At 43.7% G+C, this 21,868-nt stretch overlaps 1 protein-coding gene across 1 annotated transcript; it reads right to left on the bottom strand.

Annotated features, from left to right (window-relative positions):
- Positions 1-898: 898 nt before the first annotated feature.
- Positions 899-17,512, bottom strand: TRIM63 (tripartite motif containing 63). Its single transcript, XM_048500875.1, has 9 exons — positions 17,184-17,512; positions 12,459-12,628; positions 9,629-9,797; positions 7,102-7,197; positions 5,739-5,972; positions 4,779-4,801; positions 3,915-4,039; positions 3,035-3,097; positions 899-1,497 (listed from the first exon to the last, which is right to left on the bottom strand). The coding sequence occupies exons 1-9, from the start codon at positions 17,340-17,342 to the stop codon at positions 1,487-1,489; spliced, it is 1,050 nt and encodes a 349-aa protein (XP_048356832.1). The 5' UTR covers positions 17,343-17,512; the 3' UTR covers positions 899-1,486.
- Between the last annotated feature and the right edge of the window lie 4,356 nt (positions 17,513-21,868).

The raw sequence follows: 21,868 nt of genomic DNA, 5'->3' as shown, positions 1-21,868 counted from the left end.
GCATTAAGAGATAATGAGGTCCCGAGACAAGCCTTATATTCAAGCCTTATGGCCGTGTGTGTCGGCCGAACTGGCACAACTCTTGGGTGAATTAACTCTTGCGGGGTGGGGGGGGGGGGAGCTACATTTGAAAACTTTAAGAAACAAGCCTTGTCCCGGTTTGGGAAAACAGAGACTCAGTTGAGAGATGAATTTAGGAGAGCTTTTCCCAGGGGCAAAGAAAATTATACCGCTTTTATGGCCCAACTGAAGCTTACTGCTCAACAATGGTTTAGAGCCGCCAATGTGAAATCCATGGAGCAAGCATGCCAGTTAATTGTAAGAGAACAATTTTTCAAATCCTTCCAGAAGATATATCTACAATTGTCCAGACTAAGGATGGCTTCGATTTATCTGATCACATGGCCAGTATTAAAAATAAAGAGAAAAAAAGTTTTGTTTCATCCCAGGGAAGCAGGTGTATCTTAAGACCACTTCCAAGAGCCCTGAATCAAACGGTAAAGCTTTTGCACCAGAGAGATTTGCCTTGGAAACCTAGCCAGCCAACTGAATCACCTACACCTAAAGTGATTACATGCTTTAATTGTAAAAGAGAAGGACATGTCCATAGCCAAGTACAGGGCACCAAAAACAGATTCACTTGGGGGCCTTCATAGTCATAGCACCAAAACTCTGGAACTTTCTCCCAAGGACAACCTATATTCTATATCTATGATTTGTACAGGCATCTGGTAATCAAAAGCATAATGTACCATGATTTTCTCTGATGACTGTTTCACATGGTCTGAATCAGTTGCTACTACATTGCCATTCTTGGGGCAATGAGTTCTGTAGTTTTTTTCCCCCAAACCACTGCTTCTGCCACCACCACCAGAATAAAACAGTTTTGGCAATAAGATTAAACTGGGATTTACTTTATTGTAACAATATGCAGTATCAAAACCAACAGGCATCTCTGAAGTTTAACTACAGGCATTGCAGGGGATAATATTCTTTATTACATCCCTTGATGAAGTTCACTAACAGCCAAGGCTAATACTACTTTCCTTTTTTTCCTGTGCCCTACATAGTGCAAAGAAATCCCTGTAACTAATAACCAAAATCAACATCCTTCAAGCCATGGAAGGATGCTGTAAAGCAAAAAATGAAAAAAAAAACCCCACTTATTTTTATTTACAAAATATTCAAGTGTCATGACAGTTACGTAAAAAAAGGCTTATAAAATGTACGAAAGATTTCATTTTGCACCCGTGTATAAAAGTGTCTTGTGCAAGTTGTCTTTCTGAATTACTAAGAACCTCACACTCTAAATGATTCTTCTTCAGTTGAGATTTTGCCCTGATTTTCCCATTGCTTGTTTGGGTATTCTGTTTGAGTTTCCCATCCCCCACCCTGATATCATCTTCTTCTTCATCATCAACATCATCCTAGATTCCTTCAGTCTGCACATGAGGAACTTCCTCCATAGAATTCACTTTCTGCTTTGTTATTGAGAACCTGGAAGATGAAGAAAACATATTCAGAGAACATGATTCAGGAGACAGGAAGGGTTACGCTGTTGCATTCAGCTATCAAGATGAATCCTGGTTTGTTTTAAGGCATGCTTTGTGCAGCCTATTCCAGTCCAATCTATCAAATGCAACTATCAAATCCCAGTTTCTGCATAAATCTCAGTCTGCATAGCAGCTACAAAAAGCATGGAGTTACCCCCCCGCCCCCCAAATAGGGAAACTTTAAATTTCTGCTGAACTGTCAAGGGTAGTTTCATAGTGAGAAATTGAGAACTATCTCAGAATCAGTCAAATAAGCCTGGCTTTTTGTTGGGGTCTATTAAAACTAGCTTCATTCAGGAAAATTAGCACATTGTGACTTGACAATGCTATAACAGCAACCTTTCAGGGACTGATCTACCCCTGTATCCTGACTCTGAAAATGGCTATTTTCACTGTTGAAGCATTATATAGAAATGCCATCAAGATGCCATAGAAAATAGCATACATGTGACGTGACATTATCACATTGTCAGTTTCTCTGTTTCCACTAGTTGGCAGCCACTGATGTGGAGTGACAAAGAAGAATCTCCCAATGTGATGACGTTTCAACAAAGGTAAAATTATCCAATATATTATAGAAAGGGTCAGAGAAGAAGAAGAAGAAGAGTTTGGATTTATATCCCCCCCTTTCTCTCCTGCAGGAGACTCAAAGGGGCTTACAATCCCCTTGCCCTTCCCCCCTCACAACAAACACCCTGTGAGGTAGGTGGGGCTGAGAGAGTTCCAAGAAGCTGTGACTAGCCCAAGGTCACCCAGTTGGCGTGTGTGGGAGCATACAGGGTAATCTGAATTCCCCAGATAAGCCTCCACAGCTCAGGCGGTAGAGCTAGGAATCAAACCCGGTTCCTCCGGATTAGATACACGAGCTCTTAACCTCCTACGCCACTGCTGCTCATAAGACTGCCATTTTCTGGGCATCCCTTTGGTGTGTGCAGACAGATGTTTCATAAAGTGTGTAGATAATTAGGTTGCTTCCACATGTTCTTGCTCCAAGTCCCCTCCCCCAAACTGCGGTATTTTGGCTTCTGAACAGGTGTTGCATTTCCTTCAACCTTCCAAGTTTTCCCCAGTTGTGCCACGATTGTTCCTTTCCCTTGGTTTTGTATAATTTTTTCCTGAAAGATTTAGAAAAATGTGGAAAGGAAAGGGGAGAGTTCTGCACCTCTCCACCCACATCAAGTGCCACATCCAGCACAATTTCCTCTGCCCACCCACTATTTCACCCCAACCAATCACTGCTAGCAGATTTTCTATCATTTCTTATTAGTAGTGAAAACTGACTACCAATAATATTATGAAGCAAAAACAAACACCCACACCCCACACAGGCGGTGGAGGGGCTGGTAAGTGGTAGAAGCAAACACGGAGTACATCTCCATGTGAAAGAACCATGGCCACTGCAAATGCAAATCCAGTTAGAGCAGAATGAGGCAATGTCTCAGCATGGAAAAAACTTGAGATTCCTCAGGCTTGTTACATACCTTCCACCTGAGCATCTTCCTCTTCTGTTTCTTCCTCCTCATTTAGCTCTTCATCGTCTTCATCTTTAAAAGGAAGGGAGAAAAATAATTTAGGAAGCTGAGTCCCTTTGAGACCCCTGTTTTCTACCATGGGGTCACTTCTGGTTACTCTGACTCAGAAGGGACAATGTGTTTAAGAACAAGACCCAAAAGGCACACTTGCGAATTCTCAGAAAGTATTTGGTGTCAAGTGGGCCTTGCTCAGTATTTAGAAACCCTGCTTATGATTCTGCTGATAAGTAATTATCTTGTTTCCTTCCTTCACCATAATGCAACAGAACATTATGACAGCAGGACAGGGTTATGGATTTTAGCCACAGAGAGACAATTTGAGCTGAAATGAATTTACTCCTAAGATGTTTCCTTGGTGTTCTGCTTGAATCTTGACATATGGTACCAGAGACTTGCTACTAGTGATGCCAGAAACACCCAAACACACTATTCTGTGTGCCTCTATGGTAGTTTGGCAGGAAGAGAGAACTCCCCTGTTATGTGCTGTGTTTGAGCACTACCACTACAAATAGTCACAAAGTGATACGCCACTACAGATAGTCATGAAGTGGTATTACGGTTAGCAGTTCTCAGATATCAGGTGTCTCCAATAGTCACCTCAGATTTCAAGTGACTCCAAGGGCCAGTCCTATAAAGCCACTGACTTTGTTCTGGACCTTCAGTCTGAACAGCTTTTTCCTCAGTAACAAACTATGTGTCCTAATTGTAGCTTTCCAATTAAGATGAGAATATTGCTAGGCCAATGCTGTTTTCTACAGGTGTCAACAGACCATAATCTCCAGGTTCAAATGATTTTTTTCTCTTTTGACAGAAGGCCAAATTACCTCACCTGCCTCAAAGTCGATGGCTCTCAATGTTTCTGCGATCTGTTCTAAATCAATGGTGAAATAATCCATGTTTTCAAAACCAGCTTCAATCTTCTCTAATTGGCTTCCCTTTGATGACTCTACAAGACTGTGGAAGAATCAGAACAGGAAAAAGGATTCAATGCAGATTTGCAGCCCAATCTATCCAGAAATACAAGCCAGTGTACCTTGGCCTAGAGCCACAGAATGAAAAGCAGAAAGCGTATTTAGAAGGGACCCCCTTCTCCTCCAAAACTGGGCTAGGGAGACTTGCTCTGTCCTAAAAGACCTCTTTTTTCTGAGCTGGCCTTATTAGAGGTCGAATTGGAAGCCACCCAAGATGGGGCACATTGCCTACAAAAGTCAATCTGTCACAGTGATCCTATAGTGACTGGCCCAAGCTCCTCCCCAAAAGCTTCATATCAGGATCTCCAAAATCCTAGTCCAACACTCTTACCACTACACAACACTGCCTGGCTGAGTTTTCAGCAGCTACAGAATGAGCCTTGTGTTTATGCTTTCAACTAGATAGAGGGCTTTCCATTGGGAACCATATGGAAGAGAAGTCGATCTTTGGCTACCAATCTTGATCCTCCTTGAACTGAGATTGCAAATGCCTTAGCAGACCAGTTGCTCAGCAGCGGCAGCAGAAGCAGCAGCAGAAGGCCATTGCTTTCACATCCCGCATGTGAGCTCCCAAAGGCATCTGGTAGGCCACTGCGAGTAGCAGAGTGCTGGACTAGATGGACTTTGATCTGTTCTAATGTTCTTAACTGGTGATCTATTGAGAACAACCATAATTTTAGCTAATTCATGCAATTCAGGAAAAAAAATGTTCCAGCACTTACGTTTTAATGAGCTGCTTGGCAGTCTGAAAGAGAGAGGAGAGAGAACATTTGTAAACAATGATCGCTCAGTTGAAAATCAGGCCAGTAACCTCTGGTTCCACCCAGACTAAACCAGACTATCTGAACTTCCACTCAATTTAGGTGTCGCACAAACTCAGACTGGCAATATGGCACCAAGCCTAAACAATTATTGTTGTATAGTGGCTCAGGAAGTGCCTGGTTCAAATATCACCTATGCCATGGACTTGGGAGGGAGTCTTAGATAAGCTGCTACCTGTCAGGCTCAGAACTCTCACTGTAATACTGACCTACCATACAAAAAATTTAGAGACAATATATGTAGAGCACTTTATAAATGCTAGGTATTGTTAAATATTCTTTGAACCTGTCACGTAAGTTGAAGAAAGCAAGAGGAAAAGAGCAGGGCTTGCCTCTGTGAAATCTGGTTTTACTCTAGCCATGGACTGGTTCTTGTGAAAGGCAACTGTCTTTCAACTATGGCTTATGCCAGCATTGGTAGCAAAACAGGGTCACTGCATAATTGCGTGATATGTGCATTCTGTAATCCTGTGTTCAAACTATAAAGGGCTCGAGAGGAGGTTTCCTGTATCTTTTGTTATAGGTCCCTTAGCTGCTGTTTCTGGAAAGCTACAGAGTGATGCAAATTGGTAAGGCTCATTAATGGCATCAAGACCCTTTTTCTTTCAACACCCCCCCCCCCCCAAATTTGGGTATTGCCCTAAGCCTCTCCTAAGTCCTCCTGTGCCTAGAGAAGCAAGGAAATGGGCAGACTTTAAAGGCTTATGCTTTAATATCATGGTCTCAAACTGCAAACTGCCTCAAGCAAGACTCTGAAGAGCTGGTATAGAAATATTCTCAATAGATATACTTAGCCCCAGCTGCCAGCCTCCACCCTAAAGGACACCTGGACACCTAACTCTATCCAGGTCTCTGGCTCACCATGAGGAATGCAGCGCCTGTTTCTTCTTCCATGGACTGAATTGCAGACTCCACTAGCTTGGAGGACTTTTCCAACTGCTCTCTGTACTTCTGAATGAGATTTTGCATGAACTCGAGTTTCTCTTCCTGCTCCTTGGAGATCCGCTCCAGCAGTTCACTCCTCTTCTCCTCCAGGACAGCAATCAGAGCTTCAAACTTCTCACATAGGGCCTGCTTTACCTGCCGGCTGTTCTCCTGCCGGGAATGAATGAATGTGAATGAGTAAATAAAGGAATGAGCTGTTTGTTGAGAAGGGAGCATAGGAAGGGGAACTAAAGATCAGACATACTCTCAAGGCTTGCGAAGAGGCATCCTAGCCTGCCTGCCATACTTATGGGAAAAGATCCACCTGGAAAGTGCACGCTTATGAGTGTGTGTGTTAAAGGATTAAGCAGAGGTGGTTTGCCATTGCCCTCCTCTGCACAGTCTTTTTTGGAAGTCTCCCTTCCAAGCAGAGCCGTAGCGAGGGGGAACTGCACTCGGGAAACGTGTGTGTCCTGCGCTCCCGCCCGCCCCCACCATGCCCCTGCCCCCACCACACCCCTGCACCGGCCTACGCCTGGTGCAAGACGTCCCCCCTACACTCTGGGCACTACGCCAGTGCTTCCAAGTACTGACCCAGTTTAGCTTCTGAGATCTGACAAGATTGGGCCATATATACCATTCCACATCCCACACTCATCAATAGATGTTGCTAAAATGTCACCCCAAAAGCCCCAATTCCACCTCCCTATTGCCATTGACACCACCTTCTCTACTCCATAGTTTAGTGATTCAAACAGATCTCTACTCTTCTGTAAAGCAGCCTTACTACTGCAGCCACTAATTGAGGACTCAGCATGGCACACAAAACAAGGAGATGGACTCCTGTGTAACTGGGGGCATACAGGTCAAGGGAGAGATCACAGGTAAATAAATGCATGGTCTTGCTTTTATTATTTATTGCTTGAAATGATGGTCCTGGGCCACCTCAAATATTTTAACTGGAGAGTTCATCAGACATACATAAATAATCAAAGTTCCCATCACTCTCCACACTCTGCAGTCCTGGCTATAAGATGGCTCCTGATAGCATTCACTTGGATAAGAACCTGGGATCTTCAACTCCTAAGTCCTACCAGGTGACCCTTTCCTGCCATCTCTTTCCTTTTGAAGGAAACAATCCTTTTCCCTGCTTTAAATGCCCAGATTTACAAGGGGGAAACCACCAAGCTTCAGAGAAGGGCTACAAATCCCATGCCATTCCTCAGCTATTACTCAAGGTTAGGTTTCGCTTCTACCACTTGGATTTCAGAGAGCTCAGCCCATTCGCTGCATTCCTCACCTCAGTGGTTTTGCATGACTCTTCCAGCTGGCTTATGATAGTCTGGACTCTGTCATTCCCTGCCACCAACATAGAGATGCAGTTGGTCAGCTCAGTCTGTGAGGGAAGAAGATAATAATAGATTTCAGTCCAGTGGCCTCCCTGCTGGCAACAGAAAACACTTGGGCTGTTGCTTTAGAGAATGGTGGGAGCAGAGAACAGCTGGGAAAACAAGGAGGCCCAAAGGGGTATTCAAGGAAGCCAGGGGAATTTTGGAATTTGGCTGTGATCTGCACTTTGTGTAGGTCTGATTTTAGAGGGGCTGGTTTCGTTCCCACTATGTGGGTGTATGGGGTCAGGCAGCCCTCAGTGCTCTTCAAAGAGAGGGAGAGGTTTCCTAAGGAAACACAAAGAAATGCTAGGAAAACAAACACACTGGTCACTTGTTCTTGAACTGAGGCAGATGCAAATCCATTGCTCATTTTCCATCCAGGCAACATCAATAGGTCCAACTAAGGCAGTGGTGGTAAACCTATGGCACTCCAGATGTTCATGGACTACAATTCCCATCAGCCCCTGCCAGCATGGCCAATTAGCCATGCTGGCAGGGGCTGATGGGAATTGTAATTCATGAACATGTGGAGTGCCATAGGTTCGCCACCATGGAACTAAGGGGTCGATCCTCTCTCATTCCATAACCGTGTGGCAATGACCCTCATAAACATTGCCAAGCATATGAAACTGCTTGGGGGTAACAAGGTCAGCGTGGTGCAGTGGTTCAGAGCAGGTGGATTCTAAGCTGGAGAACTGGGTTTGTTTCCCCACTCCTCTATCTGAGCGGCAGAGACTTCTCTGGTGAACCAGATGTGTTTCCGCACTCCTATATTCCTGCTGTATGACCTGGGGCTAGTCACAGTCCTTCAGAACTCTCTCAGCCCTACCTACCTCACAAGATGTCTGTTGTGGGGAGAGGAAGGGAAAGGAGCCTTCTAAGCCAACTTGAGTCTCCTTACAGGAGAGAAAGGTGGGGTATAAATCCAAGCTCTTTTTCTTCTTCTAAATAGAATTAGTTGTAGCAGCAACAACACTCAAATGCATAGAAAGGGACCATGCAATTGATTCGCTTGACCCTATATTACAGTACAGCATTAAAATCTGGAAGAGAAATCATGGCTTGGAAAACCCCTTAGATCCTACCCATAATGCCCAGAGAAAGATGTTCACCCACACAGCTTCTCTCTTAGGAATGCTTTTCCTAGACCCTCCTCGTCACTGTTGACACTAAATATAACCTTCCAGTGACTGCTTGGGGACTGCAGTCATCAGTATATTCAGACCTGCTGCATTCAGTCTGGCAGGCTATTCCTGAAAGGCACAGCACAGCACATCGTAGCGTCTCCAATGGCCTCTTGGTCCAAATAGGAGAAAATCCTTCCCACCCAGAAAGTTCATCTGCATTCCCAGTTGGGTAGATGAGACCTCCTGGTGTGGAAGCATGCAAGTCCAGGGCCAAAATTTCCTAACAGAGGGGAAGCCCTCTTTGGCCTTCATTGAATGGGTTTTCAGTTTGTGTAGGGAACCATCTGAATCCCTAAATCTGAAAGATAGTTGGTACAGCTAGCCCACCACTGCCAGTTCAAGTGGTGGTGGGGTGCGCGTGTGCGCGTGTGCGTGCATGCAGAGTTCATCAGCATTTTCATGTCCTAAAAGTAGGGGCTCACTTTTGTCTTTTTTGGGAACCCTCATAATCAAGCAAAACCCAGGATCCCCAAGTCACAAAAGAAATCAGGCTAATATTTTGCTTAATTATGGTGAAATCACCCATGGCAAAATGGAGAGTCTGCCCTGTTCTTTTGGTTATGAGAATTAATTCTCTTCACTCCTATTCAGGGCAAGAGCTGAGTCTGGTTTCCCTTCCCTTGGCTGATCACGTAGCCAAATATGATCACAAGCTGCTGTTTTGTCTAGAGTGATAAAGCAAAGGCAGCCAATGTGGTGTTTTGGTTAGGATATTGGAATATGGCCTGGAAAACCCAAGTTCATACCCCCAAAGATGGACTGGAAATAAAAAAATAAAATGGGGACAGGAAAACCATGTGTACTGCCTTGAGTTCCTTGGAGGAAGGGTGAGATTTTTTTAAAGCATCAGCTAGCAAGATCACATCCATGGGGCAATTCCTGATTGGCTGGAATTGTGCTCTAAAGAAGCAATCCTATCAAGATTTTTTTAAATGGCACAGAAACAGCAGCAGAACAATGACTATGGGTAAGTGTGGAAAGTGCATGAAAGTCTGAAGCAGAAGAGATTTTGGAAGGTCTATCGTACAGTCCTTCAAAGCATATTTTTTGCTTCAAAATGTTGATGGTTGCAAATTTGGTGCAGGCCACTACAGCATGAATCCACACAGGGTGTCTCCTAGGGTTAATTTGTTCCATGGATGGTGGTTGGGAAGGTCCACAGACATTACCATTCCTCTGAAAATCTAATGAGTATATCCTAAATAAGTATGAGACAGTTGAAAAGCATAGGCTGAGCCTCAGTTGGTACCTTCTGCCCCTGAAAGACACTTTGGAGGGGTGCCACTTCGCAGTCTTTGTGAGCTCCAAAGACTTTGCACATGGAGCAGGTGGGCACCTCACAGGTTAAGCAGTAGATGTTGATCTTCTCATCTTCGTGCTCCTTGCACATGGGATGATTTCCTTTCTTCAAGGGTCGGCTGAGGAAGACACAAGAGAAGCAAATTGATACAGTGCTTCAACTTTGGGGATCTGGCACAAAGTGAGCAGATTTACCCGAGGAGCAAATTTTATCTTACAGGCGAAAACATTTAGTAGTGTTTCAGCTGGGGAAAGTTTATTTGCTTTAGAGTGTGACGGGACCGAGGGAAGGTTTAGCCCTCTGCCCACTCATCCTTTGTATGGCAAACATATATTTGAAGCCCTGTGGTCAGGACATTGAGGGGAGTGATTTAGATGAGGGAAATAGCTGGTGTGGAAAGAATGGAACACTTTCCCCTCCCCAGCCACCTCACCACTGTAAAATTCCCCCACTGCGAAGTGTCTTTGCTTTTTTTAAAAAAAGGTGTGGGGCCATTTTTCCATACATATTAATGGCTGCTTCTTGTAGTACTTTTCTCTAGCAGAAGGAGCATCCAAAATATTTTTGCATCAAGCAGAGACTCCACCAGGGGAATGCTTCTGCTAGCAGAACAGGATTTGGCCTTCAGAACTGACAAGCGGAAGAAAGATGGACCACTGATGGAACATATACTCAGGATGGTAGTCTTACATGCCAGATGGAAGAGCTAGCAGAGTAAGTGTGAGTCCATGCTTCTAGTATAGCATGAAAAGAGGGAAATCATTGTGAGGTGTGTATGCCTAGTAGAATTGTGGTTTGATAACTGATGAGGGAAGAAGCAGAGTGTTGTGGCAATCGTGTGTCACATCTCCTGGAAATAGCCCCTTGTATTTCAAGAAGCACAAGGTGTTCCTATCCTTCCTCCCTTTACTGTCTATCTTTTCGGTAAGAACAAAGAAATAATTAGTGTGGGATTTATTCAATGGAAGCTGCTCTCCATGCAAACGTGAAACCACTGTATTTTATTTTGTTCTCAATTTGCAATTTTGTAGGTGTAAAACCTTTGCATGGCAAACACATATGCAGAAATGTTCAGGTTCTAGTCTTCATTCGGCTCCAACATCATAACTCTTATAAAAGTGGGTTCATGTTTATAACCGTCATGATGTGAGAAAGGAACGAAGACTATAACCTAGACATCTCTCAGTACAGTAGAAACTGGACCAGCTCCCATTTCATCTCTAATATTAACCTTCTCGAAGAGGTTATGTTTAGATCTTTCTACCGTGTGAGCCAAGGCATCTGAGAAACAAGTTCTGTATCTGCAGATCCCATAATGTTATTTTGGTAAGCGAATGCCCTTTCTTTGCTGTGGATGTGACTTCTAACACCATCAGTACTCATGTTCCTATATCTGGACCTCTTTCTAATATGTCAATTTTCATGGACTCCAATGGGCATGAATTTATGTAGAGTCTTTGAGGGGATATTGTCTAGATTAAAAGCCACAGCATTGCCATTGGTACACTAGAGTCTGGACATCAGAACTGTGCTGAATTGGATCAGGATCCAAGGAGTTCTACCAATTGTGATTCCAATATTGGAAACCCAGATGCCTTTTTGAAGTCACACTTATATGATGCCACTCTCTGTTCCCAACGTCTTGGAATTCAGGGGTAAGCAGCCTTTGAACATGAAAAGTCTATTTAGCTAATAACTGGCCCTATCTTTTGTGAATTTGTTTAATCTTTACTTTAAAATCTTCTAAACTAGTGGCCATCATTGCAACTTGCAGCAAGGAATCACACAAGCTAACTATGTTTGTTGTATGAAGAAAAACACAGTTGATTGGGATGGGAATGGGTTAAAGGACATGGAGATTGGGATGGGAATGGGTTAAAGGACATGGGGATGCCTGTATACTACACTCAAGCTCAGCCCCCCATTTCCCCTGGATCTGCATTTCCAAGGCCTTCTTATGCATAGATTAACTTTGGGGGTAGGGGGTAGCAGGCTGTCTAGATCAGGAGTAGGGAACCTGCGGCTCTCCAGATGTTCAGGAACTACAATTCCCATCAGCCCCTACCAGCATGGCCAATTGCCCATGCTGACAGAGGCTGATGGGAATTGTAGTTCCTGAACATCTGGAGAGCCGCAGGTTCCCTACCCCTGGTCTAGATCAACAGTTCATCATTTGTTAAAACAGAACCACCACAAAATGCAGATTGGGCTCTAATATGATGGAATCCTACTTCACACACAACCAAAATTCCTCTCCCCACACTTGGAAAAACAGCTGGCAAAGGCTACGATAGAAACTTCTCTCTGAGATTTCATTTTCTACACAAGGCGAAGGATGTGTGCATTTGATTTTACCTCCACATGAACTTGTCTTAAACTGAGCCAGATCATTGGTCTGCCAAGATCATTGGTCTTGCCTATTCAGACTGGCAGCAGCTCTCCAGGGCCACAGGCAAAGGTCTTTCATATTACCTACCCGACCCTTTAAACAGCAGCAGTTTGGTCTGCAAATATGTTTGTTGGCAGCCATGACAACCTTTACCTGTTGACTTCTGCACAGTCACAAAGCACAAGAGCAGACCTGGGCATTTTTTTCCTGATCAGTTGAAAACCCTTTCTATCACTCCATAGATCCCTAGTTTAGGACCCATAGCAGGCTTGGAGTCACTCTCCATCTCAGACAAAGAAGGACTCCTTCCCACCACAGATTTTTGAATCAGCTGCAGATTGCCTCCCCTCATCCCCTTTTCTGAAGACAAATAGTTCAAGGAATGCCAACCTGGAGTATTCCTGTTTGTAGATATCAATGATGTTTTCCACCAGTAGGTTTCTCTGGAGGCCATAGACTCCATGCCGGTCCAAGATGACTTCGTGACGGCAGGAAGGGCAACGAAACCGCCCACCTGATATGGTAGTTCCACGACTAGTTTGCCAGTAGGGGTTAGCAGCCTGCAGGTGCCATATATGACATAAGGTCAAAGGTCAGCCTCACCCAACTATTCTTCCACCACTGCCACCACCAGCTATTCAAGCATCATCACAACCATCCAAAGTATGGGTAAGAATGATTAATTAGTGTCCCTCCCAAAATGACTGGAAATTCCCAACACAGTTACACAGGTTGTCATTAAAACATGACTCTTCAGCCCCAATCTGAATCACTTTGGAATGGTTGCCAGTACATTTTGATTGGGGCTGGCAATTTTTTTTAAAGCAAAATTAGCTAGTTTATGATTGCTTATTTAATCACATGAGGTACAGTTGGAAGGATGCAGCTGACTTGCTGAAGCTAACAAGGTCTGGCCCTGTTGAGTACCTGGGAAGTAGGTTTCCTGAAAACCTTACTGCCACCATGGTGGTAGCAGCCTGAATATTGGCCTTGGAGACTTGGGTTCAGATCCCTACTCTGCCAAGGAAACTACCTGGGTGACCTTGGGCCAGTCATACACTCTGAACCTAACCTACTTCACAAGGTTGTGAGGATAAAATGGAGAGTGAAGGACAATACTGAGAAGAATAGCAGTGTAGAAATGTCTCAATTATTGCACCTTGCCTTGAATTCCATAATAAAACACAAACATAAATGGAACAGGATACATCCAATCAGGTGGTTCTTCTGCTGGAACAGCATTTCCGTTTGTGCCAAAGGTACGTCAATTTCTGCCAATTCCCCCCTCCCACTGCTGAGGACCCCAGTAGTGATCCTGAGGATATGCTAATGCTCAGGATCAAAACTAAGGAATGCAGAGTGTCCTGCAGCACGTGGGCAAAGAAATAATGTCCCACTCTGTAAAACATACAAATAGGGGGAAACACCCAGAAGAATAGTTTCTCTTCTGCTTCTTTTGGTTTTATGGTTTTCTTCTTCATGCTCTGTTTATGTGGCATCAGATAATTTTGGCTATTCATGGTTAAAAACCAAAGACTACCAGGATGATGATGGAGCTTGGCCTGCAGGCAAGTCTTCCATCCAAAATGGGATTTCATTTGATTTTTTATATTTATCTATGTGTCTGGATTTCTACTGTAGAACTCTAGTGAAAAAGATATGCAAAAACCATACATACCCTGCTGTTATCCAGTCCAGAAGCTAGTATTCAGAGAATGGCTGCCCTGAACATGGAGATTCTACCTGGCTAACTGCCATTAATTTAACCTATCAGTTTGTCTAGTTCTCTGTAAAAATCCATATAGATTAGTGGCTATAGCATCTTGTAGTGAATGCCACAACTTCTGTGAAAAAATCACAGTCCTGAAATGTACCACAAGTCAGCATCATTAAGAGACCACCATGGGCAGGTGCTCTGATCCCTTGATCAGTTTTCAATCCAATCCCATGTAGACTGGGAACCGGAAACCTGTACTGTGATTTGACTTCTGCAACTGAGCAGAAGTCCTATATTTAAATAGCTGGTTGCTGGGGGTAAAGTGTGGTCAACTGGGAAAGGGAATAGCAAACCACTCCATAAACACAGTCTGCCTAGCAAATGGTATGATGTGACACCACCCCATTCATCAATAATGACCCAGTTCTTGCAGAAGGGACTACATTTACCTTTAAGAAATGATTGGGGGAGGGGGGAGATACAGTGGAATTTTATTATTTGACAATCCCTATAAAAGACGGGATAAAAGACAGTTTTTTGTGACCTAATGATGTGGCTTCATCTTGAGCATCTATTAGGGTTTTAGTGGACAAAAGAGTGACAAGGTACCCTCATGCTTCATAAAGCACATCTATGCAGAAATGCATTTCCAGGAACAACATCCCCAACTCTGTGTGGATGCAAGACTAGAAATTACTTTAGCAGTCTGTACTTTTTAGTGCAGAAAGTTATTTGTTTTTAAGTGATTTGCCACACGGTTTGGGTCTTCTTTGCATTGAAGTGCAAGCAGATATTAAACTTATGAATTTGTGCTGGTAAAGATTTAACTGCCTTCCTATCTTTCTCCTCTACAAACTGTTCCCTCAAAACCATGATACATAACACTTTGCCACCTGTAAATGAACTGCAGATCTGCAACATGGAGGACTATTTGGCTGGGTCTGTGGGCTGTGCCTGATGTCTAGGCCTCAGTTGGCTCCTATACCAATTCCAAAGGTCTATCTGCCTGTGGTCTGTTATTAGTATTAGTCCCCCCTGCCTCTGGCCTGTTATTAGTATTAATGAGATTCTATTTGGATTGGCCATTTGAGCAGGAAATTGATTATGTATCTCTCCATTTCCAGAGGTAATTCTCGGAAATCTTTTTCCACAAGACAATTCTGCTCTAGGGCTAGGCAGGGTATCACTTTCCTGTGGAAAAAAACAAGTGTGCCGGGGAAATGGACGCACACAGATGTCTGTTTGTATATACAGCTTTTCTTCACTGGAAACAACAACCACGTGAGGACCCTCCTTGAGGGACGCAGCCCTTAGTTATAAACAATCAGTGATAGGTCTGACTTCAATTTCAGCAAGCACCTCTCCCCAGCTTGCCAAGCCGTAAATGTTTTAGAAAACTTTGAGGTCCCTTCCAGTAAGCAGAGGCCATTTTATCTCCCCCTGTCACTCCTGTTGTTTTGTTACCTTGGAGGCTTGCTACAACACAGCTGTGGAAGTCTGCGTCAGGAGTAAAATGGGGCCCCTAAGCGACAAATGTTCTTATCAGCTTGTTCCTAGCCAGCATTCCTCTATCATAAGAGGAGGGAATTTGTTCTCTTGCAGGAAGAGGGGTGTTTATGGTTGGCCAGGCAAGATGAGGTACTGTAGAACAAATGCTTACCAACCTGTGTCTACTGTAGGTGCATTGCATCTCCATAAAAAAGGAGAGTGGATTTGGATTGACTCAGACCTTGGACAGTGAAAGATAACAGAGATTTTTGTTCAGTATATAAGGGATATTGAAGATAAGCAGGCAACTTGAAGGAAAACACTTGTACAGCCCTCTTGCTGCAATTCTCTTCATGCTTACTTGTGCATGTGTCAAGGCTGCAATCTTATGCGCACTTCCTTGGGAACTCAGTAAATATGCATGGGATTGGGATGAGGGATTCCAAAGAAGGACTCCACTTTCAGTTAGAGGCAAACAGTGCCATCCTATGCAAAATTACTCCCTTCTAAGCCCAACAATGGAATTGAAAGTTTGAAATTTAGGACTGCAATAAACGTTTCTATAGTGCCTAGCATTTACTCAGGTCATGGCACCAGCAGTTTTTGGAGTGTTTTCACTTCAAAAATGCTCATTGGAGACTAGCTCCAGCTAACAAGTAAATTCTGTGTCTACTGTGGATGAGAAATGTACATTCCATGACATATGTGACAAACTGAGGCTGAATTCAGATAAGACAGAGAGGCTGTGGGTAGAAGGTTCCCAAGTCCAGGGGATCAGAGGGCACCTGGTGCTGGATGGTGTTGCCCCTGAAGGACCGAGTGCGAGATCTGAGGGTGCTCTTGGATTCTGCCCTGTCCCTGGAATTACAGGTGGCAGTGGTGGCCAGAAGTGCCTATCAGCAGCTCTGGCTGGTTTGCCAGTTTTGCTCTTATCTGGACAGAAAGGATCTGGTCACAGTACTGCATGCCCTGATAACCTTTCGTCTTGGTTACTGTAATGCGCTTTACATGGGGCTTCCCTTGAAGACAGTCCGAAAGCTGGAGCTGGTGCAAAATGCAGCAGCTAGGTTGCTGATGAGTCAACCTGGATGGTTGCATATAACGCCAGCCTTGAAAAAACTGCACTGGCTCCTTATTCGTTATTGGGCCCATTTCAAGGTATTGACAATCATATTTAAAGCCCTAAATGGCTTGGGTCCCACCTACCTAAAGGAGCCAGCTAGTGCACTGAGGTCAAGTGGGGAGGTCCTCCTGGTGATCCCTTCTGCTGCCAAGGTGTGGTGGGAGGGGGCACGTGGGAGGGCTTTTTCTGTGGTAGACCCCAAGCTTTGGAACAGCCTCCCTGCAGAAATTCACCAGGTGCCGACCCTTTATGGATTTCGGTGCCTGGTTAACACCTTCCTCTTTACCCAGGCCTTCAGTGTGTGACCCCCAGCGTCCCCTGTATCGATGCCAGCTGAAGGGTGAGGATTTTTAATGGATGTTTTTATTGACTGTTTTAAAGGATGTTTTTATGGTGGTTTTAAATGTTTTATGTTTTAATGGGGCTTTTAACCCCATTATGTAAGCTGCCCTGGGACTTCAGTGTAGGGCGAAGTACAAATGGAATAAATAATAAATAAATAAATAAATTCCAGGCAGCCCAAATTGAATGGTTGTAGACTGATTTAAGGGAAAACCCCTTCTTGTAAAAATGGCCTTCTGTGTTTGTTTTGTAGCAACAGAAGACCACTCATTCCCAGAACTTCCACTGACATGACTAAGCCCTCAATCACTCTTCTCCAAGCCCTCAATCACTAAGTCCTCGATCACTCTTCTCTAAACCCTCGATGGAAGCTTGTAATCTTACTGAGCAAAGGCCAAGAAGTTTAAAGCATACCCCACCTTAGGCATTTTGGATGCACACTGACCTGGAAGACGTCATTGGCACATTTCCTGCATAGGTTGTGCTGGCAGGGTAAGATCACCACAGGTTTGGAGAACATCTCCAGGCAGATGGGACATATCAGCTGCTTCTCCAAGTTCTCCATGGGATTAGAGTCTCGAATGATGCTCGTCTGGTAATCCATCACTCCGTTCAAGGCTCCTTCCAAGTTATATCCTTACTGGAAGGTGACAGATGCTGCAGAGAACAGCTCGCGAACTCCTTCTAGAAGACTGACTTGGCTCTCGAATGGTGCTTTGCTGGCCGACTCCTCAAGCTAACCCTTTGGGTTTCTGCACTTTGTCTGCACCAAGCCCCCTTGTCTATTTATAATTTATCTCAAGGGTCACATGTGCTTTGGCTGGCAGAATTGGTTGGGAAGGGGGTCGTGTTTCCTCAAGCTGACACACGGTCACATGGAAGGGGGTGAGCGGTTGCTCTATGCACAGTGCAGTCTGTAAACAAGGCATAGGACAGGTTGTTCACAGTTTGGAAAGTAGATTTCCAGGGAGGTGGTATGATTTATTTCCCCTCTTTCACCAGAGTCTTTTGAAACAAAGAAATCACAGCCCAGGGGTCACAAGCAGTCACACTTCTCAGGGCGTTTGACAAGAAATCCTAGAATGGCTATTCCCATAACTGCAAAGATTTAACTTGGGCCACTCAACAAAATATGCTTGCTATTTCAAGTGCAGGCTGCCTTCATCTTCCAAAGAATGGCTCTTCACACCTCCTGCTGGTGCTTAGGAATCCCACAACCTCTGTCCCTGATATTTCCCATCTGGGCTCTCCTCTGATTGCTGAGTTACACACAGGGGTGACATGGCCATTTAATTCACAGGAAGATTTCCCAGTAGGCCACTGGTGGTCAGGAGCAAGCAGAGCCAAACCCCAGCAACCCTTCCAACACCTTAGGTGCCATTTGGCTCAGACCCTTCCTTAGCAATGGTTCATGGTACTGCTAGCTCAGTAATTGTCTCTTACTACACTGTTTCTGATTTGCAGGAGGAATGAAGCAGCATGGATCAAGGGGTCTTAGCATATCACACACTGAACATAACTCAAAAGAAGCAGAAGAAAGCCAGGATTTGATCTTTGTTTTGGGGGAGAAACGAGCGGCAGCCAGGAAACACATCAGTGGGGGGCCAAAACTGCTATAGGCACTAATAAAAGCAGGCTGTTTTTCCACACAAGCTGAATGGACTCAAACAAGAGCTTGTGGATGAACACAGAAGTGTTCCAGTCTATCTTCTGTTCTTTCAGTGAGGTTCCCAAATGACCACGTCCTGAATGGATTTGTGGGTGTAGATGCCAACTGAACTGTTAGCTTGAGGAACCAAAACGTCTCAGGCCTGCCTTTCACCTGGGCACATCCCAAAGTTTTTCCCATCTACACAGGAGCACTGAGGCAACATTGAGCTCATGAAAAACACCTGATATGTCTGTTGTTTAAACAGCAGCTTGCAAGCACCTGCGTATTGATCAATATTCTCAGGAAAATCTCATAATAAAACGAGAGGACAGAGCATCCCACAAGAGAAGCATGTGATTTCTCTGAAAAAAAATTAATGACACACATCTCTCATATATCTAGAATGATAACATCCTGTTTATGGCTCTGTGAAGAAAGGCCAAGCCACACCTCTGGTCCCAGTGTGTGTAGGTGGGAACCCAGCCTCTGATAGGACAGAAATTGAATATACAGGGAGGACTAGTAGGCGTATAAAATTACTTCTAGTTCATGATGCCAGTGAAAATCAAGGCCTTCAAAAATGGACTGTCCCTTAACAGTTGAAAAACCCACTAGCAACATACGCCAACTGTTCCTATTTATCAAGGACTGTCCCAGTTTTCTGCTGCCTACTCCTAATAAACAGATTCTTGAGGAAGCCTCATTAAAATGATGTGAGAGTGAGCCTGCAATAGCTGCCCTTTTTCATAGTTCAATTCTATCTGCGGTCTCCAGAAATTCAATCTCGGAGTGAGAAATGCTTCTTATATCAACTGCTCATGAATGCCAAGGAAGTGCACATGAAGGTAAACTAAGGGGAGTGATACCCAACTATACATAAAAATAACACAAAAGTATCACGAATGACAAGCAATGTTATCTAGAGTATTTTACTTGCTTCATTGTTTGAAAAACAACCACAGTGTGGATTCATTACAATTTTAGGTATCGCTAAATATAATGAAACTGCCCACAGATCCAATAAAATTAATATTAGGAAATTGCTATACGTATAATATAAAAGTATTTTTTTCAATAATCAAGCAAAGAAGGCAATCTGAAAACTTCTGTCACAGTCACAGTGAGAGCCATCTGATTGCTGACTTGAAGCATATTTGTCTTCTGAAGAAGCTGCCGAGAGAAACACAGTTCTTTACACTGTGGGACTTTGTTGAGAGAAAATATATTTGGCATTGCATTTGAAAGCATAATGAACTGAGGCACAGACTTCAATTGATGTTAAGGATTTCTGAATAACATTGAGTTGTATACTTGGAGTAAAAGTTCTTTATTTTTTCATACTGAATGAGCCAAGTTGTGGCAGTTGAAAGTTGTTGGTTTAAGCAGCCAATAAAATATAGACACTTCTTGTATTAGTGATACTTTTGAGTAATTTTTATGTAAGGAATTGCACATGTACATTAAAACACTAGAGAGCGCACAGCCTGCCATTCGTTATCCTTTAACAATTGAGGCATATTTTGGTGACTGTTCAGGCTAATGTAGGGTAGGAAAGTGATGTTTTTCCTTGACCAAAATACCTTCTAGCCTCCTATGTCAGTGCAGAGAAAGCAAAAAAAAAAAAAAACCTTAGCTAAGATGCAATGCCACTGTGTAGAGAAATTCTGGCAGCAATTTGTGTTAGAATTTTGGTACCAACCTGGGGTCTGTGGGAAATCTGGCAGGTGAGAAAGCATGATAGGCAGATAGACAGAATTCTAAAAGTATTTTATTTTGATTACTGCTTTTTCAAGAAAGATTACAGTACACAGAGTTATACGATTAAGAAAGAAAGGAATAACCTCAGTAATACACTAGAATTCAGCAGCTACTGATATGGAAAGGATTCTCTGCACTGCAAAATACTGGCTCTGTAAATCAACCACTTAGGGCACAGAAATTCTACAAAAAGAAAAAAAAAAGGTGGTAATGAGATATCCTGACAAGAACTTCTACAAATCGAAGTATAGCACATGAGTAAATATGTTCCTGGGCAGAACTCTGGCTCCGTGGTAGAACATATGCTTTGTGAGTGGCAGGTTTCAGGTTCAATCTCTAGTATTGCCAGTTTAAAAACAATCTTAGATAACAGGGCTGGGAAAGACCTTGCCTGTCACCTTGGAAAACCACCACCGGTTCCAGTGGTGGTCTTAGTGATTCTGAGGGCCTGGGCAAACATCAATAATGGGGCTCCCAGTCCCACCCCCCTTTTATTACCACGCTGAACAAGAATAAAGTGCCCAGTTTTCGCAATGCGTGTCTTTAAAAAATACACCTCAGTTTGCATTTTGAGTCTGTTCTGTTTTGCATTACAGTGGAACCTCGGTTTTCGTTGGTAATCCATCCGAAAAGAATAGATGAAAACCGAAACTGATGAAAACTGAGGCAAACTTTTCCATAGGAATCAATGTAAATCCAATTAATCCATTCTAGGCACTCCAAAAAAAATACCAAAAACACATTTTTGGTGAATAAACAGTGTGTTTAATGCTGAAAACGGTAACAAACAATAACACTAGGATCAGCTTCAGAGCCAGTGGACCAGTGTCACACCAGAAAGCTGTCCAAAGATGTCTGTTTCTGACACCTCTTTAAGATTTGTCTGAAATGGGGTGAGACATTGTCATTAAACAAGTCGCAGATACGGCCTGCAACAGCTTTGTCCGGGTGACTTTTCTCCACAAACCCCTGCACCTTACTGCAAATCGATGAAAACCGAGGCAAATCGATGAAAACCGAGACAAATTTTTCACTGAAAAAATCGATGAAAACCGAAACCAATGAAAACTGTGGTTCCACAGTACCATTGTCAATCATCCCTACTGGCTACCAAGTCCCCCACAGTGTGGAGCCCTGGTCAACTGTCCAGGCTGCCCATATGTAAGACACGTTCCTCAAAGTTGCACTTCCTAATCTGTCATATTTTATCCCAGGGGTAGGGAACCTGCGGCTCTCCAGATGTTCAGGAACTGCAATTCCCATCAGCCTCTGTCAGCATGGCCAATTGGCCATGCTGGTAGGGGCTGATGGGAATTGTAGTTCCTGAACATCTGGAGAGCCGCAGGTTCCCTACCCCTGTTTTATCCCATCCTTCAAGAAATTCAGGCTCGTCCTATGTCTATTTGATCTTTACAACAACCCTTGAAGGTAAGAGGTTGAGGGTCTAAGTACAGAGAGACATCTTTGTATAGTGTTTAGAGTGTTAGGTCGGGATTTGGGAGAACAGGGTTTGAATCCCCACTCTGTCATGGGAACTTGCTAGATGGCTTTGGGCCAGTCACATACTTTCAGCCTAACCTACCGCACAGGGTAGTGGTTGTGAGAATAAACTGGAAGAGGAGAAAATTATATTGCAAGCCACTTGGGGGTCTCTACTGAGGGCAAAGGAGGAGGTTAAGTCAAAATATTTTAATAATAATAATAGTAGTAGTAGTAGTAGT

This window comes from Sphaerodactylus townsendi, linkage group LG06 (assembly GCF_021028975.2).
Source record: "Sphaerodactylus townsendi isolate TG3544 linkage group LG06, MPM_Stown_v2.3, whole genome shotgun sequence".
In the NCBI taxonomy this organism is placed as follows: domain Eukaryota; kingdom Metazoa; phylum Chordata; class Lepidosauria; order Squamata; family Sphaerodactylidae; genus Sphaerodactylus; species Sphaerodactylus townsendi.
The sequence above is the reverse complement of the archived record's forward strand: the minus strand, read 5'-3'. Positions and strand labels throughout refer to the sequence as shown.